Source organism: Petromyzon marinus, chromosome 30 (assembly GCF_048934315.1).
Source record: "Petromyzon marinus isolate PM22_M1 ecotype Great Lakes invasive population chromosome 30, UKy_Petmar_22M1.pri1.0, whole genome shotgun sequence".
NCBI lineage: Eukaryota > Metazoa > Chordata > Hyperoartia > Petromyzontiformes > Petromyzontidae > Petromyzon > Petromyzon marinus.
In genome coordinates this window covers 2122203-2141330 of record NC_133696.1, presented here as the reverse complement: position 1 = coordinate 2141330, position 19128 = coordinate 2122203, and the positions used below count along the sequence as shown (strand labels likewise).

Sequence of the window (19128 nt, the reverse complement as noted above, 5' to 3'; positions counted from 1 at the left end):
GAATGGCTCACAGGGCTATACCAAATAAAAATAAATGAACTGGTGTAGACCAATCAGTTTCATTTCCAATGCCAGATATTATCCGAGCCATGTTTGTTTGCATGTTTACCACAAAGTACGTGTGGTCAATGCAGACTTGAATCCTTGCAAAAGATGTATATTTTGTGTTTGAACATCTTAACACCTGCTTTATTGCCAGAAAGGGTAAAACCGATTCTTATTCTTCACACATCTGGTGTTTGTTGGTAGTCAATGGCATGTAGCTGTATCTTGCACAAAATAAATTATCATTAAAAACACCAAGCCACGTTTCCTAATCTGTTGTGGCCGAACAGTACCCGAAACATAGCCCCTTCAACTTTGCTTCAACTAACCCCAGGGGCCGTAGGCTTGGCATGTCGACAACCTATGTTACATTATTGCTCATGGTTTGATTAAATCTGTGTTGCACGTTGCGGAGGTTATTGAGTTCATGAAAGGGGGTGAGTGGGACTCATTCGCGATCAAGACAACACAGACATGCCTCATTCACTGAAGAAAAATGCAGAAATCCAACACAACTATTCATTCAAAGACAAGTAGCAGTTTATTTGCGGGTGGTTTTATTTTTTTACAATAAACGGCATAGTGTCAGGTACAGCTCATATAAATAAATAGAAATACTGTACCTGTTTATAACGTGGCAACACCATGAAAGTGAACAGCGTAAGGGTTCGTGCAAACTGACACGTCACAGATTCGGTTGGTGTTATCCTGAGATTTAAGATGTTTGTATCAAAGTAGGGTAATTCACAACACCGTGTATGTACATTCATGGCTTCAGTTCGAATATATAGATACAAACCATGGTGGATAGATGCATTAAAATAACATTTCTGTTACATAAACTCATCGATATGGTATATCCATAATCTTGTGAATTATTACAAAATTACAGCACATGGCATAACATTGGAAGGTAGTTCGAAATTATAAATGTTTGAAGAGTAAAAAAAAAATGTGCAAAGCTCTGCTTTGGTGACAATTTGGTCAAACACATGCCAAGTATAAAAGCAAACACACAAATACACCCGAGATGCAAACGCACACTGCATGTGAATTATCTTCGAAAATAATAAACCCCAGAAATACCGTTATATGGCAAACCTTTCACGGCCTGTATTAACTACACTGAATTCAACAAGAAACCATTTTAAAAAAATGTTTAGCGTGCAAAAATGCACAATTACGTGGTGCATATTTGGATAATTGCCATATAAATCTTTACATAGAGGTATTTTATTGACATGTATTTTTGTTTTACGTTTTATATCAGTTCCCTATTTCTGTACCGATACTTGCTGTTTGTATTGTGATCTATGCAAGTATGATAGTAACCAAGATCTGTACCGTATAACATCAGTAACGTCACAGGACACCCATGAAATAGACCCCAGCAGATCATTGGGCCCTTCGTGCTGAAATAAATTAAATCTATCTTTAGAACTTTGGCATGAAATAATGTTTAGCATGGCGAGTGTAAGAAACGGATTTTCCTTGGAAAATAAAATCTTAAGTCATTAAATGGCGTATTAATGGATTCATTATTTAATGTCATTAGCCTTAACACCTGTTGCATATCTAGCTTTGTTAACGATTTGAAAGTTTTTTGTTTGCATATTGGTACTATTTAAAAACACACTGGTAACATCATATGATTCAATACTGCCTTCTGTGACAGATAAGATCCACACGAAAATGTGCGCAATGATAGATTAATGAAAAAATTCTAAAATTCCCATGACCAACGATGGAATCGCAACACTACCCATGAGCATATCCCATCTGATCACAAGCACCAAATTCCTTTCCAAAAAAGAGGCAACAATTATTTTTCATTTTTTCCATCTTCTGTAATGAACCGTGCCTGGCACAGATACAAGGTGCGCTTTATTGCAACATAAACAGGACGGGTTTGGTAAAGCAGGTACCGTACCCACAGCTCACCCACAGTAAACCCACACCACCCTCGACCAAAACAACTATTTTAAATCATCACAGTGTCAATATAGTTTAGTTTTCTACTTGAGCAAATTGTTATGCAGGATACCCCAATAGTGCACCTGTTGTAGTTGTGTTCACCAGATGAAAACTACATTAACATGGCAATACAGGTTTTTTTTGGGTTAGATCGCGTACAAATGTGTCGTTAAACCCGCCGCCACCCGACACAGCCAATTAGTAAGGTTTGTCACGTAAACAAAACGTGACAATTCATCACTAGTACAGCACACCGGTGTGTTAGAGAGCAAATTCACAACATTTACAATCCGAGTACGAAGTTTCACCGGTAATGCTAACTAGAATCATCAGACGGAAAGACAGATTTGTGGAGAAATCCTCCTGTTTCGTATTATGTTACACACTCCTCGTAAACACGTGTAGCATTGCAAAATAAGTGATGTACAATCACAAGTAAATGGAAGTGACGGCAGAAAAGAAAAACACGACACATTGTCTTCTTTGATCGAGTAACTGCGGTTTTCAGTAGTACGCGTGTTCTTATCAACGTTATCCGTCATGACGTGCAGGTTTTCGCAGAAAATATTATGATTCATAATTCATTTCTGGATTAGGCCGCGTAATGATTCAGTCAATTATTATCGTGCAGGGTTTATTGACAAAAATGTGGCCATATCATTAAGTGGCCTACGCCAAAAAAAAGTAGTTATCCTCAAATTTGAACTTGGCTTCTCAGGAAGCAGGGATATTGAAGTTCCTTGGTTCAAATCTGACGAATTGAATGTTTCCACGAATGGATTTTTGAAAGGCCCTTTAAAAAATATTTCATTGTCAGAAATGATGGGCATTACAAATGCTTCTATCGAAATGTTCTTCTGCTTCAACATCAGATATTGCCAACTGGGCTCCTGCTCGTAACATCTTACCAAGTGGCAATGGTTCATGAGGACACAGCTTGCCGATGAGAAACCATACAGTTGACACCAGTCCAAGGCTGTATTATTTCATAAAATGCCGCTTTGTAATATTAAACTGGAAAGCCCATATGCAAAAAAACCTGTTTTCAATTAACCCCCTTTTAAATGTGTTAATAAACCATTTGCCAAGACAGCAAAAAACTCTAATGAGCACACTTCACAAGTGTCATCTTAAAATAATGTGTTCTGCAAAAGTACAAATTATACCAAGCATGCTGTACATTTCACAGCAGTAATCCATATATACTGTATACAAATCACATCGAGCCTCCCGTAAATCACGTGACTTATCCGTTGGCCACTGCCACTCCAAATCCTTATCCCCCTGCCCCCGTGAAACCAGACGCTGCACCGTGCGGCGTAGAGGCCCCGAGGTAGTCGCCTCTTCATCCCCATCTTCATCTTTCCAGACCGTTTGGTCACGTTTTTCCATTCGTTTTAATATTTTTTTTCCCCCAATCTCTCTCTCGCTCTCTTCCCCATCCATTACCACCTGTCTATGGTCTCCTTTTGCGTGGTGTGGCAATGGTAAAAAGTTGAAATGACAACTATATTTATATTCTTGGTTCTTTTGGTAAAGCCACGTAGATTTAAAATCGCTTCTACGTGACTTTACCGAAAGAACCAAGAATATGAATCCCTGCAGTCACGAAAGCTTTAAATCAAAACATTTATGTTTTCCGTATATATAATGTAAAGGTGCATACGCGCTTCCACAAATACAGCCAAGATTTGAATGAGTGTAATTGTGCAAAATATCTGTATTGCATTTTCATATCACCAATTATATGGAATTGATCTTCCAGAAATGGTTTACCACTGTATATATATTACGAGAGGATATGGAGGAAAGGGTCAGCAGTTCCCAACCCATGTCCCTGCTCTAGTATTTTTTGGCACACGATTGCATACTTTGCTGTATTCTCAGTTTATTGCATCCAAAACGCAGTGCATTCTAGGCATGGGTTTGTAATGAAGCGCAGTACCAGGCACACAAAAAAACCCAACACAATTCATTGTTGCTGCCTTTGTAGAATGGGGATATTCTTTTTTCGTGAAAAGTTGAGCCTTTGTATTTATCGTGGGAAGGCAGATTTTCCCCAGGACAGCGATCTCTAGCCTTTTGATAAAAAATAAAGTTTAGTTTCAGACATGTTTGGATTTCAGTGAGACCATTTTACAATGCTGAAATATAAACAAGTATATCCTTTGCAGATTTACCATCTAATGCATGAAAGCCAGAGTGACCTCTCTAAAACAGACGCTCTTTGGTATTTGCAGGAATTTAAATATGCCATCGAAGTGTTTCATAACGGTACAGTATATCGAGTTGAAAATTACTGGCACAAAATTATTAACGATCAACTGTTCAACATTTCTACAAAAGCTTATTCCGTGTTGGTGCAAGCATTATAATGAATGCTCTGCAATAATAACGGAGTGGAGGCCAAGGAACGGCACGCATCCAAGAGTACGTCGACGAGGAAATGGAGAGTTGAAACCAGTTCATGTACAGGCGTTCGAGAACGTTGCATCGCAGGATTTTGAAAAGAGGAAGTGGCTTGGGAAGTCCTTTATCTGGCCGTGGATTGACTGTGGCCGATTACAAATGCTATGCACATAATTCCACGATAATTCGTTTGCGGTTAATAAAAACATAGTTATGGATTTTAAATGCTACGACAATGACGCAAATTATTTTAGGTACGGTGCAATAGCATAGGATCTCACAACAAGCAGATTCTGTATATAGTTGTCTTGATATGGAGCTGCAAGTCAAGTTATTCTGTACAAATGAGACCAGATCACTAATGTATGGGTAATGTCTTTGACATGGTGACGGCGATGATGCTATGAACTACTGCTCTCAATACTGTACCGATCACAGTCTTCAACATGCGCCAGACAAAATCTCATGTGCTCACTTAATATGTTACGCAGGTGAATATTCAAAGTCAAGTCACAAATGAGCACTGGTAATCTTGAGCCAGTGGTGGATATTCCACTTTGCCATGGTAGAGACCATTCCACGTGGAGGATAGTCACTGCGGACCTCCCACACAGTGGTGCAGTCACCTCTTTCCAAGTGGTACTCACTTTAAACTTGACCACATGATTACACATCCATCAATGCACATATACACACCGATCCAGGATACAAACACATACAGTACACATACACGCAACTTTTATACATGTACAAGGGTGTAAATATAAGTGTATAGTAAACGTGTGAACATATATAACAAAGACAACAATCCCACCATTTAGCTATTGAAGAGTTATGGAAAGTGCTGCTCGTGAGCACCTATTAACATTAGCACCACACTTGTCAGGAGGACAGAGGGCCTCATTTAATTCCTTGCACCAAGGGCCAAACGAACCACGCCATGACATCGGTGTGTACACGCGCGAAATTACGACCCCCCCCCCCCCCGACCCTTCAGAACCTGAAAAGGGGTTACACGACTGGATTTCCTACGTGCTCATTTCAAACAATGCCCTCTTGTGTGCTCCCTTGAATTTTTACTGCAAATAAATATCCCACGCGAGCCCACGCTCGTTCACGTGCAGACTTATAAGGACGGTCACGCGTGCCCCCGAGCGAGCAGCACGGGGGCGAGTGCGGCGGCGGTAGCGGCAGCGATGGGGAAGAGGGGGTGGCAAGGCCCAGCGCCAGCGGCGGCCGCCTTGCCATCCTTGACGATTATCGGCACCGCGTTCGACTGCGTCAGCACGAGGTCACGCGTTGTAGCCGCGTAGCTTTCCGTGCCGTCCTCCAGCAGCAGCGACACCGAGAACGGCTGGAACCCGTTGGCGGTCACCTGGCACGGGTATTGGGGGGCAAAAGAGTGGTGGGGAGGTGAGGGCTGTTTTCATATTAAGTGAAAACCAGCGTTTAGGTTATTGAGATTATTTTTGCTGCTATAAAATTTTAATATTTCCCGATTGCCAATTTTAAATCAGGCGAAAAAAACTTGTTTAAAAAATAACATTGTGAGGTCATTTAAAGAGATATAAGTGATCAAATTTGTTGTAAAATATTTGGCAGTTTGCATGCTGCAACACGAGCTCTGCTTATTACAGCTCATCAGCAGGCTTGAGTGGGTTCAACACTGGCCACGACCTTAAAAGGCTTCTGTGGTCTTTGTGGCTCCTGACCTTCAGAACCCCCAAGACTGGCTTAAACTGGCTGCTCAGCCGGCTGGCGCGTGGGCCAGTGAGTGTGCGTTCACCTGCAGCGTGTACTGGCCAGGCAACAGCAGGCGATAGTACTCCCCGCCCGCGGTCGTGTTGAAGGGGAGGATGTTGGCGCGTCCAACCACGTGCACCTGAGCATTGGCCACCCCGGTGCCATTACTGTCGAGCACGCGACCTTTGACCCCTGCGTACAAGGAGAGCCACGTGCAAATTTAATGGTCCCATTTTTTAGGCACTTCGCCAGGAAATGGCTCGCTGGAGGCCTCAAACTTCTCAGGTTTCCATATTAAGTGAAAACACCTGGAACTTGTGACTTATTGACCGGTGTGGTGATGTATGGTTAAACAATCCTCAACTGACGCTGCGTGGGCAGGTCTTTAAATGTCAGTGGACTGACAAACGGCTGTAAATTTATATATTTTTTACAGACCAGCCTGGTTTAATGCTTAGCACGCTGCACTTGCAATCCAGAAGTCGCAAGTTCAATCTCCTGTCAAGGCAGTTGCAAACCATGGCCAAGTTTCATAACTACCCCCGTGTCTCTGTTCACGTAGCAGCACGAACGGTTCGCGACAGTCGCGGTGGGGTAAAGTGTGGGAGAAACTGCTTCCTTCAAATACGTTTGTGGCCAGTGGGGAAGAGTATGCAAAAAAATATCTCGGGTGCTCCTTCAAGTGTAGGGCCATTCCTCCAGCAGTGGCATGAGCAAGCAGTTGCAAGGGTGTAGTTTTACCATAGTATTATATATATAGTTTACTACGCTCAGCGAGGCTAAAGAGTGGAAATCATTGTCGCTGCCACCTCGTACCCAGGTGTGCTTGCTTGATGTAGGCGAGGAGGGCAGCGCGGTTCTCCTGCCACAGCTCCGGCAGGCTGTCCGCAGGAGGGAACTTACAGCAGCTCACCTCCAGTGTCACCTCCAGGCACTGGCCCCACACATAGCTGTAGTCCTGCATTCCGCCTGCATCCCCACCACACATGGAAGTTCCAACAACCCATCCGCGGGGGAGGGGGGGTATGGGAGGGATTGGGGGGCGGGGGTATTTAAGAAAATTGCACGAAGTTTCAACTTCCTCGCAGGGAGCATCGAACCAGCGAGATCTGGATTGCAAGGCCAGCATGCTAACCCATTACATCACGGCAAAAATCTCCACTAAGCAAAAACCTTTCCTGAAAAATTGCTTATTGGGCAGAAGTGGCCATATTATGCAAAGGGGGCTTCTTTTTGTTCGTGACAGATTGCTACCTGGCTAGGAAACACAAATAACACATTCTTGTCGGGATATAAATAGCGGACCGGTTTTACAATGAAACTGCTGGCAATTCAACTGATGCATGATAGCCTTCTCAAATGTAAAACGACTGTTTACATTCATCCAGAAATGTTATGGTCCAGACTTTGATACTATAAATGTCTGTAAGTTCAAAGGCTTTTTTTGGGTTTGGGTTAGATCGAGTAAATATATAAAAGTGTTGTTAAAACCCACCACCACCCGACACAGCAAACTAGTAAGGGTTGTCACGTAAACAGAACGTGCCAATTCGTCACTAGTACAGCACACCGGTGTGCTGGAGAGCCAAGCCACAACATTTACAATCTGAGTACGACGTTTCGCCAGTAATTACCACTAGCTTCATCAGGAGACAGCCAGATTCGTGGAGAAGTCTGTTTCGTTCCTTATATTGAGGGATAGATGTGGTGACTACGTGTCTGCGCTCTTGCGCAAAGTGGGGGGGGGGGGGAGGGTATGACTGAGGCAACGTACATGATGCATGTGCATTATGCGACCCCTCTGAACTTGTCCTTCCTTTCTATTGTGTGTATTAAAATAGCCGTACCAAGGGTAATCCCTATTGAAGTATGCTGCCCTTTATAGGCATGCATTTAAATAATGTATTATTTGATGATTCACTTCCATGCAGCACTAAGGCGGTAGCTATCCGAACGGTTAAAATAGTTTTTGTTTCTTTCAATTTCGATAGATTCTCTAATTAGTCTTGGCCAGTAGTAGCTAGTTTTGCACAGAACTTCAACATTATCAAAATCAATTGAGCGTCCTTGTTGGCACGCATGTTCCGCAACTGATGACAGTTGCATTTGGGAGAATTTAATATTTCTCTGATGTTCTTTTAGTCTCGTGATGATCATTCGTCCTGTTTGCTCAACATAGCTTTTACTACACGTGCAGTTAATTCTGTACACACCCTTCTGTTGATAGCTTTGGTTCTACATCTTTTGTACCAGATATAACTTTCTGTATTTATGTACCTTGACAAATCTGACTCGGATGTTTTGTTTTTCCAAACATCTGGAAAGTTTATCATTTACTCCCGCAATGTACGGTATTTTGATCGTTTTAATTACATGGGCAGTTACCATAGTTTTAATGCTCGTGTTATTTGATTTGGTTTTGGCATTCAATGCCCTGTTGATTTGTGCATCATTGTCACCGTTCATTTGCAGCGCTCTTTAACATGTTGAATTTTACTTCTCAGACTGTCACGATCTGACACTTTTTTTAGCTCAATGAATGAGCGTCTTAATAAGAGCAGATTTCAGTGCAGGGTGATGGTGTGACTGCATTCAGAAAGGCGTCAGTATGCGTTTTCTTTCAGTAAACACTGTGTGTCAGGTTCCACTTCCATGGTGAACTGGATGGATGGGTTTTGCGAGTTGAGATGATTTAGAAATGCGTTCAGTGTATCTTTGCCGTGTGGCCAGACCACCAATGTGTCATCCACATATCTAAACCAAGCAGATGGTTTTAGTTTGGTTGAAGCTACTGCTTTTGTTTCAAAATATTCCATGTACAAATTCGCTATCACAGGAGACAAAGGAGAGCCCATTGCTGCTCCTTCCTTTTGTTTATAGAAGTCACCTTGCCACAGGAAGTAGGTGTTCTTTAGACAGTGTTCAGCTAGGCTTGGGATGTCTTTAGCTAAACCTTTGTTCGTTACCAGAGTGTCGAGTAATTGACTCGTTGACCAGAGCCCTTGTGAACAGAGAAGTCACATTAAAACTTACGAGAATATCATTAGGGTTAAGCTTAATATGTAAATGTTGTGGCTTGGCTCTCCAACACACCGGCGTGCTGTACTAGTGACGAATTGGCATGTTCTGTTTACGTGACAACCCTTACTAGTTGACTGTGTCGGGTGGTGGCGGGTTTTAACGACACATTTATATATTTACGCGATCTAACCAAAAAAAACCCCTCTATTATGGATGATATTGGTCGCGAAAGCCTACGTCTTAAAGTTCAAAGTTCACTGGAATGTGAGGCAATAACAATTCGTTTTTGGCACGTAACAATGTGGCCAGCCTTTGCTATGTCTCAAAACCATTTGAAGAGGGTTTGGCTTCGCATTCTTGGCTCATGCGTTATTGAATATATTCACGTGCGAGAGCAAACAAGAGTACGCAGATAAAACTCACACATCCACAAAGATGGTTCATATAACCTCAACGACGAGCCACATCATAGCCTTGCAAAGTAGCCGTCAAATGTAACGACCTCTGCGTGAGCTACCAACTTGGTCTGCCAGGCACCACACTACAAGCGTGTGGCACGACGCTCTGCACACGCAGCTGATACGCAAGTGGCTGCCTATGACCAAATCACCTGGAATGCACCCCGTCTCGTCATACTGTACAAGCTAAGCAGAATTTTGAGCCTGTATAGTGCTTGTATGGGCGATCGTCAACGCGGGGCTGCGGAACCACGTGGTGGGCGGCGGGAGGTAGTGCGGAAAAGGCCGTTGTTGTGCTGCACTTCTATGCCACCTGCATTCGCCAACCCGCACTGATCAGCGTGGCTAAGTATGGGCAAAGTAACCTGCGTCACCCACTTGGCAGCGTGGGGGAGCTCCTCATCCAGCAGTGGATTGACAAAAAGTGCTGTACTCGTACAAAAAAGCGGCGACGTTACCTAAGCCTGGAGCCGAATGGACGCGTGTGGTGCCAGGAACCGGGGTGCAGTGGCCGGGGTGTGTGGGTTACGGGGATGTATGGGAGTGGCCGTGGCTGCGACTCCGTACCGCTGAGAGGGTACCAGTTGGCACCGTTGGTGATGCCTCTGGGGAAGTTAAATCCACACTTGTTGCCCAGGTACATGGAGCCGTGGTTGGATGCGTAGACCGTCGCCACCCTCACAAACACGTCGTCGTCCGGGGATGCGCTGTACGAGTTGGCGCTGCCTGCTCGCGACGCCACACACCCACGTACGCACGTGTGAACAAAGACAAAAGTTCCCCGCCGTTCAAACCTTTACGGACTCTTGGGGCAAGTACTGTTAGCAAGCACCTATTAAGGTCAGCATGGCGTGAGAGGAGGCAATGTGGCCAGCACCGCATCTGACCACCTTTGTTTCCCCGGATGGCTTTGTCTCCCAAAACAGGTAGTGATTTAATGCCGAGTCGACCTGAGGGGATGGCTAGGACCGGTTCAGATGTATGCCACTGATATTAAGCGTGGCTGGGAATCAAACTCAGGTAGCCGGATTCACAGCAAGTGGCGCAAACCATTGTGCCACCTCTCCCCACAAACGCATGCACACAAACAAAAGATGAACATGACCTGAATAGCAGTAGGTGCTATGATGGTAAGTGCTGATAGCGAGGACCTAGGTCTATAGCCAGTCAAAACTGCTATCCGCATTAGGGCTGCTGGCAGAGCTATGGTTAGTATTGGATTAAAGCTATATCTAGTGCAGGGGTCGGGAACCTATGGCTCGCGAGCCAGATGTGGCTCTTTTGATGATTGCATATGGCTCGCAGATAAAACAAAATATTCTCACTTGTTTTAATCCATCCATCGATTTTTCACTGCGCATGTCCTGTTCAGGGCTGCAGGAGCAATTGTCCATTATTTTAATTGGATGATACTGGCCTACGTTTGCCGTTGCTGGGTAAAACAGGTAAACGCCCCCTTTTGAATCAGTCTGAGACTGCGTCTGCTCGGTCATTAGCTCAAAGCTAACCCTTCGACGAAGAAGATGGCGAAAAGAAAAAAAGACGACGAGTATCGTACATTTCAGGACGAATGGACCGAAGAATTCGCCTTTGTGGAGAGAGCGGGTTCTGCGGTGTGTCTAATTTGCAATGACAAAATTACATCGTTGAAACGGTCGAATGTAAAGCGGCACTTCGACACGCGCCACGCTACCTTTGCATCAAAATACCCTGCGGGAGACAGCAGAAAGAAAGCGTGCCAAGAGCTTCTGAGCAGGGTGCAAGCTAGCCAGCAGCAACTCCGCGTATGGACCCGGCAAGGTGACTATAATTCGGCTAGCTTTGCTGGTTCTTTAGCAATAGTGAGGAACGGAAAACCATCTTCCGAACAAAGACAAGATAATCAAACGGATACAAGACATGCCTCTGTCGGCAAGAACTGTTCATGATCGTACCATCGTGATGGCAAACAAAGTGGAGGAAACGCAAGTGAAGGACATAAATGCAGCGCCGTTCTTTTCTCTGGCTTTGGATGAGTCAACAGACGTGAGCCATTTGTCGCAGTTCAGCGTGATTGCAAGATATGCTGTTGGTGACACACTGCGCGAAGAAAGTCTTGCTGTTCTGCCATTAAAAGGGTCCACAAGAGGTGAGGATTTATTCAAGTCTTTCATGGAGTTTGCTCAAGAAAAAAGTCTACCTATGGATAAACTTCTCTCAGTGTGTACTGATGGTGCTCCGTGTATGGTGGGGAAAAACAAAGGATTTGTGGCGCTTCTCCGTGAACATGAAAATAGACCCATCCTAAGTTTCCATTGCATTATACACCAGGAGGCACTTTGTGCTCAGATGTGTGACAGGCAGTTTGGCGAAGTGATGTCGCTGGTCATTCGTGTGATCAACTTTATTATTGCCCGAGCCTTAAATGATCGCCAGTTTAAAACACTGCTGGATGAAGTTGTAAATAACTATCCTGGTCTGCTTTTGCACAGCAATGTGCGTTGGTTGTCAAGAGGGAAGGTGCTTAGCCGTTTTGCGGCTTGCCTGAACGAAATCCGGACTTTCCTTGAAATGAAAGGCGTCGGGCATCCTGAGCTAGCCGACACCGAGTGGCTCCTCAAGTTTTACTATCTCGTAGATCTGACTGAACATCTGAACCAGCTCAACGTGAAAATGCAAGGCATTGGAAATACAGTGTTATCCCTTCAACAAGCTGTATTTGCTTTTGAAAACAAGCTGGAGCTTTTCATCACGGATCTTGAAACAGGTCGTTTACTACATTTTGAAAAACTGAGCCAATTTAAAGATGCATGCACAGCAAGTGAGCCCATTCAAAACCTTGATCTCCACCAGCTAGCTGGCTGCACATCCAGTCTCCTACAGTCCTTCAAAGCACGCTTTGGAGAATTTCGTGAGCACACTCGTCTTTTTAAGTTCATCACCCATCCAAACGAGTGTTCACTGAACACAGCCGACCTGAATTACATCCCTGGTGTCTCCGTCAGAGATTTTGAAGCAGAAGTGGCTGACCTGAAGGCCTCAGACATGTGGGTGAATAAGTTCAAGTCACTGAATGAAGATTTGGAAAGAATCACACGACAGAAAGCGGAGTTGGCGAGCAAGCACATGTGGACAGAAATGAAAAAACTCCAACCCGAAGACCAGCTGATTCTCAAAACTTGGAACGTGCTTCCTGTCACATACCACACACTGCAGCGTGTGAGTATTGCTGTATTGACCATGTTTGGATCTACGCATGCATGTGAGCAGTCATTCTCACATCTTAAAAACATCAAGTCCAACCTACGATCACGTTTAACGGATGAAAGCCTCAACGCTTGCATGAAGCTTAACCTCACCAAGTACCAACCCGACTACAAAGACATCAGCAAATCCATGCAGCACCAGAAGTCGCATTAATGGTGAGTGTTATAACAACATTATTTAAAAGAATAAATTCAGAGGCTTATTATACTGACATTTAGTTGAATTCACTTTTAAAATATATTATATGGCTCTCACTGAAATAAATTTCCAAATTTTTTGCTTTCATGGCTCTCTTAGTCAAAAAGGTTCCCGACCCCTGATCTAGTGTCAGGATTCATGCCAGGGCTAGGGCTGGTTTAAGACTTGGGCCATGTCAGGATCCCAGCTTCGTGCCAGTGCCGCCCAGCAAAAGGTTAGAATTGGGGTTAGGATTGGGATTAGGGATTAGGATTGGGGTTTGGGTCAGATTTACGATCAGGGTTAGGGTTGGGGTTAAGACCAGGGTTATGGTCGAACCTGTGAGCTGGCAGGCTGTCACGTGTGTGTGTGAAGAATGTGGAGCTGAGTGGACTTGCCGAGGACCGGTACCAGCAGTGTCAAGATCGGTCTCTTATGGGGAAAGCTCGTGAAGGACACTACTGGTCAGTTAGAGATAGTCACCCTCCAACAACAACGGAGGGCAGAGAAGCGACGCTCACAACAACAAGCGGAGCGCCGGGCAGCTAAATATAGCGAGTTGGCACAGTAGGGGGCACAGCTGGTCCATCTGCCAGTTATCTTCAGGTCGGTCAACTCATGGCACCTGGGTCTGTCAAATGGCGGGTATTGGTATGGGTAGTGGTGGCATCAGGGGCGGAGCCAGGATTTCAGGCCGGGGTGACATTCAACAAATGTTGATTTCAAGAATGATTAGAGAGTCGGCCTGTTGAGCTAGACGCCATCGGTTGGCGACACACTCTGACAATGCAGTTGCACGGAGTCTGCCAGACCGAGTGTCGTACACTTACACGCAGAATGTCACCCCTGTCACACCCCCTGGCTCCGCCCCTGGGTGGCATAATGGTGAGCGCACTACGCTACGAATCTGGCAATCCAGGTTCGATTCCGGCTCACAGTCAACACCAGTGACAATTATTTGAACCGGTCCTGGCCCTCCCCTAGGTCGACTTAGCCTTAAATGAGTACCTGGTGTGGTGTGTAAACATCAGTACTGTGGAGAAAAAGGCGGTCGGCAAGCATGATATTGGCCACCCACCCCCTTGTGTGCTGCGCCGGCCTTCATAGGTGCTACTCACTAACAGCACTTGCCCTAACATTCTGCTAAGGCTACATGGGAGATCTTTGTCTTTGTGTGTGTGTGTGTGTGTGTCTCGTGACCTCCTGCTCGCGGGCGTTCAACACTTCACGTGACCTTAAAAGGCCTTAAAGGGCACATAGCACGGCACAAGCACCGCAGTGATGTCACCGCCACTTAGTGGGCGAATGGCAGTTGATGTTGTTATTGAGCGTGCGCGACACACTGGACCTACCAGGGCGAAGGTTGTCGTAGGGGTAGCTCGCGACGACGGCGCCGCCGTGGAGGCCACCCGACAGCACGAACGGCTCGCTCAGCGCCCACTGCATGGAGGCCTCCGTCTCCGGCTGCCGGGGCGCCGAGCTCGGCAGGCTCAGCGGATCCGGGAAGTCTCGGTTTAGGTCTTTCCCGTTGGAGTTAAACCTTTGGCAAGGCGAGGATAAGCTAATGAATCACCTTGTCTGTGAGAGCCAGTGCATTTCTTATCAACATTTATAAATATGGTCTGTCATCTCTGCTCCGCACAGTAGGGGTTAGCAATTTCCCGCATACCCCACTACAGAGGGCAATGTTTGTTGCATGACAAACCATTTTTTGTTAATTCTTAGAGCTTGAAACTAATTTGATTCCAGTAGGCTCCTCAGGAATTTGGGAAAATCGAGTTCAGGATCAAATTTAATATCACCGGGTATATTATTGGTGCAATTAATTGATGATGAGAACGAGACCATCAACGCACTACAGTTTAGGATCCGGTCTAATCAAAGACGGCTGCCTGGATAAAGACGCAAGATTCTCAGTGGTGCCAGCTCGGAGCCATGATCTGCTGAGCCACCTGGCCTCCGCAACTGTTGATATTTGCTACGATTACATCATATATATGCAAAATAATAATTATAATTTACAGCTCTGGGTTTAGCCACTGCTGCGTGCAGGTCTCCCGACGCCATGTGGGTGGATGTCTGACTATACTTCACCATACTGGTCGGTGTGAGTTGATGAAGGTGAGGAAGCATGCATATACATTGCTTCATCATCTTCCCTGTTGTTATCATTATTACTGATTACAACAAGATGTAACCTTGCGCTCCTCAGGCCAGGCCCTGCTCGCTTAACCTAGAAAGTCATTCTACGCTGGGCGGTAGCAGGGGCCTTTTTGCGTGTGGCGCCTGAGATGTGGAACTCTCTTCTGCCGGTCCTCAGATTGGCTCCAAGCACCGAACAGTTCGGGGAAACTCTGCAAGACGAATTAATTTTTTAATTATAGCTTTTCCTTGAGTATGTCCCCTGCATTTTGATATATGTGTCTTGATTTTATAGGTAGGACTACCTTCATTTAATTCATACTGTAAAGTATTTCGATGCCCTCTTTAGTTGGGGCGAGTTCTTACAAAAAAATTCGAAAATTGAATGAATGAACGAAGGAGCGAGCGGCTGACCTCCCGGTGACACTGTCGCAGTCTCCATTCACAGAGGCGTCAAATCCGTCGGGGTTAAGGCTGGGCAGGAGGTGGATGCGCACGGTGTCCACCAGCCGCGTCACTTCCTCCTCGTTGCCATATCCCTCCACCAGCGCGTCCAGCAGGAAGAGCAGCAGCTCGCGACTCACAACCTGTCCCGAGGGAAAATCTAATTTACAAACAAGTGTGGATATAACCGTGCATAGGCAACGCTTTCCGACAAGTGGTTTTCTCAGCAAGCTTGTAATTAGCAGTATGGAAGCTGATGGGCAGCTTCGGGGCAAAACGCGTTTTGCGTATTTGCAAATAGTCCTTTTTGCTCTGGTGTTTCTCCGAGTTCCAAAAGAGTCGGTCGCGAATCGCAAAACGCAGAGCACCTTCGTGATAGCCCTTTTGCTATTAGAACAGCGCGAAATACGAAATGTACTGGACAATCATCATTATGGCATCGGCTAATCCATCAACAGCATTTGTATAACCGAGAACAAATTGGAAAAAAATTGACGTTGGGCAGTGTTTTTGTGCGGGACACCGTGCTCGTTATGAAAAGTGGCACAAAGTGAGGGCATTTGAGACCTCAAACCTTGAGGCACGTGCTCATTTCTATAAATAGACAGCGGTGTCTCCCTTTTGGCCCCAGACCAAAGGTAAAGTTTAACAGTGATCAGTCAGCGACCAATTCTCAGTGGGCCCTTTGTAACGTGCCAAGGAGGCTATAATGGGATGCTTGTGGTGCTCTATGAACGTTTGTAGAGAAGACACGGGAAGATGACACCAGCTGAAACTTGATTCCCGAAAGAGTGGGTCTTCACTGGCCACCGAATCTAGAAGCTTGCCGATTCAGCAGTCAACGAGCCACGTCAAATCGTATCTCAACTGGCCACGGAAGGTGGAACCTCGTTTTTTTTTTCCTACAAACGGAAAGTGAAAACAACACCCAAATGCGACTGCGGTGCACTGCAGAGATGAGCGGAGCACACCGTGAGCTCACGCCCACTGACAGTGTTCTCCAAGGACACGGGTGGTGTACGCTTGACGTCCTCCGAAGTCAGGATTTGCAACCTCGACTTATCGATTTACTTTATTTCCACTGTTTTATTCACAAGGTAAATTCCGCTGAGCGACACTGTATAGCTCTTTTTCAGAAGCGACCTGGCCACACACGATAGCTCAATGAAGTGGCTTATCACATTGTCATTTAACACAGCCAAATCATCTAAGCGCATTATTCTAAATGTGGAGGGAAAAACCGGAGGACCCGGAGAAAAATCCACGTGACGAAGGGTAGACATGCAAACTCCAAATATACAACAGGTGTCAGGGTCGGGATCAAACCCACAACCTCCTGTATACCAGGTGAGGCAGATAACATCCTAACACAGAGGGCATGGGGTGATTGGTGAGGAATTCAAGTAAAAATTCTGCTACCAAATGCCTCTCTTGTCAAGAAAATAAATAATTATATACACCTAATGTTTCTGTCCAGGATATATTGAGATGTGGCTACATATATATCCTATCAATTGAAAATTATAGTTGTACATTAAAGATACACGAGTTGCCATTTCGCCTCCTTTCCACACCTGTCTCTCGACATATCCCATTGTTTGAATACAAGCAAACTACTACTTTGCGTTACGTATATTCGAGAGGTCATCTTGACTGCCAAGGTCTGCTCTTACAGTCCCATGCCACTTAGAATAAGACGCCAAGGGTGGGGATACCGGTTCCCCCACGTTATACATGGCCCTCCCCTTCTAGGTGGTGGGCCCATTTTTATCCCAGAATCGCCTCTGTACAGCCAAGGCCACAAGAGGGAAGACGCGTAGCCTCATGCCGCCCAATGTTAACTAGCTGTTTTATGCGTTGCCGTCTTCACGGCTTGTGAGAACTTAAAAAACAAATTGTATCGTGCACTTTCAGATATGCTTATGCGACCGTCTGGAACGCTCTTCCGTCCGATATTAGGAAGCCACTGGAGCTATGCACTTAATTTCTTTCGAACTGCTTGTGTTTAGTTTGTTGTCTTTCCTCCGCACCTCCAATTAGCACAGTTGGCTACGTACAGTGCGAAAGAAGTTCAACATACATGGAAGTCCAGCAGCAACGTGTGTATATATTTTCCTCACCCGTAAGTGCGTGCTATTGTGTCGCCGAGGCGTGGATATAACTCACCTCGTTTCCGTGGATATTGCCCACATATCTGAACTCCGGAATACCGATGGTGTGTTTTTGTGGGTGTTTTCCGATCGCAATGACCCACAGAGTCACCCCTGTTGGGAACAAATGGATGCTACAATTAGCTTGAAATAATGATTATGACAGTGATTGAAAATAGCGGTGATGATAAATGTTACAGAGATGATGATGAAAATGATAAGGAAGATGGAGATAACGATGTTGCTGATGCTAAAGATACTGAAAATGACTAAAAATAGTGATTACAAAGGTAACTATGCATTATGCGAATAACCATTTGTTTTTACAAATAATCTAAATACAATAGTATGATAAGACGTGTTTAAGTGTCAACTACATAAAAAGTGCACAAAAAAATTAAATTATTTGACATTGAATGAAAATAAAATACATTACAAAAATAAAACAACAAAGACGATGACAGTTACTGTGGCTGATGATGACAGTCGCCAAAGACAAAAATTATAACCAAGGATGATGGTGACGATGGAATCGTAGAAGATGACAGTTGTCATGTATGGTATCGACCAATGATGAGGACGATGATGATGGTGAAGACGATCAAACGATGATGACGAGGATAATTGCAGCGGGAAGCTAAAACTACGTTAGCTGTCGACGGGGCCACACGTCTCTCACCTTGCGAGGACCTGCCGATGCTGTACACGTGGGTGATGTTGGGGAATTTTCCGTTCACCTCCTTCAGGTAACGCTCGATGTCTGCGTTACTGCGGTAGCCAGAGTCCAGGGAGCCGCACAGGGCGCAGAGCAGCAGCAAAAGCAGAACGCTTCCAACCGGCACGCTCGCAGGCGATGACGCCACAGCCATCATCGGTCAGTCAGCACTGTGCAGAGCCACGCACAAACACCGCCTTGTTGTGAAAACCCAACGCATAACATCCCTGGGTTTGATCTTCCACGAAGCTGCGCATGTGCCACCCCCCTAAACCGCATCCACTGCACCAACCATGACAGTAGATGCGGATATCTGATGCACAGTGTACGACTCTGGTCAATCAGAACAGATAGTACAATGTATCATGACGCAATGCCCCGATCCACAAATATTAAGAAGACATCACAGCGATACACTACTACGCTGCTCCTGACGCGGTTACCTGGCTTGACCACCTGAATGTGAAATTGTAGTTGTTACTCTGCATCTACATCAGCTATACGAAAGAAGAGCCACGAACGGCATGCGATGACATGAGCCAAGAATGTTTTAAAGATATCATCCGCAACGATCAGCTGAGATGATTAGTTTAAAACAGCACAA

At 45.1% G+C, this 19128-nt stretch overlaps 1 protein-coding gene across 3 annotated transcripts in view; it reads right to left on the bottom strand.

Annotated features, from left to right (window-relative positions):
* Nucleotides 1–563: 563 nt before the first annotated feature.
* Nucleotides 564–19128, bottom strand: part of CPM (carboxypeptidase M) — a 34549-nt gene continuing 15984 nt past the window's right edge. For all 3 annotated transcript variants that reach the window (XM_032963184.2, XM_032963183.2, XM_032963185.2), the window contains 8 exons: nucleotides 18489–18694; nucleotides 17826–17923; nucleotides 15630–15802; nucleotides 14426–14613; nucleotides 10218–10376; nucleotides 6988–7140; nucleotides 6215–6363; nucleotides 564–5803 (listed from right to left, as the gene is read on the bottom strand). In XM_032963184.2, the coding sequence (XP_032819075.1) occupies nucleotides 5567–5803; nucleotides 6215–6363; nucleotides 6988–7140; nucleotides 10218–10376; nucleotides 14426–14613; nucleotides 15630–15802; nucleotides 17826–17923; nucleotides 18489–18681 (1350 nt within the window). In that variant the 5' untranslated portion in view covers nucleotides 18682–18694 and the 3' untranslated portion in view covers nucleotides 564–5566. The remainder of the gene's footprint in view (nucleotides 5804–6214; nucleotides 6364–6987; nucleotides 7141–10217; nucleotides 10377–14425; nucleotides 14614–15629; nucleotides 15803–17825; nucleotides 17924–18488; nucleotides 18695–19128) is intronic.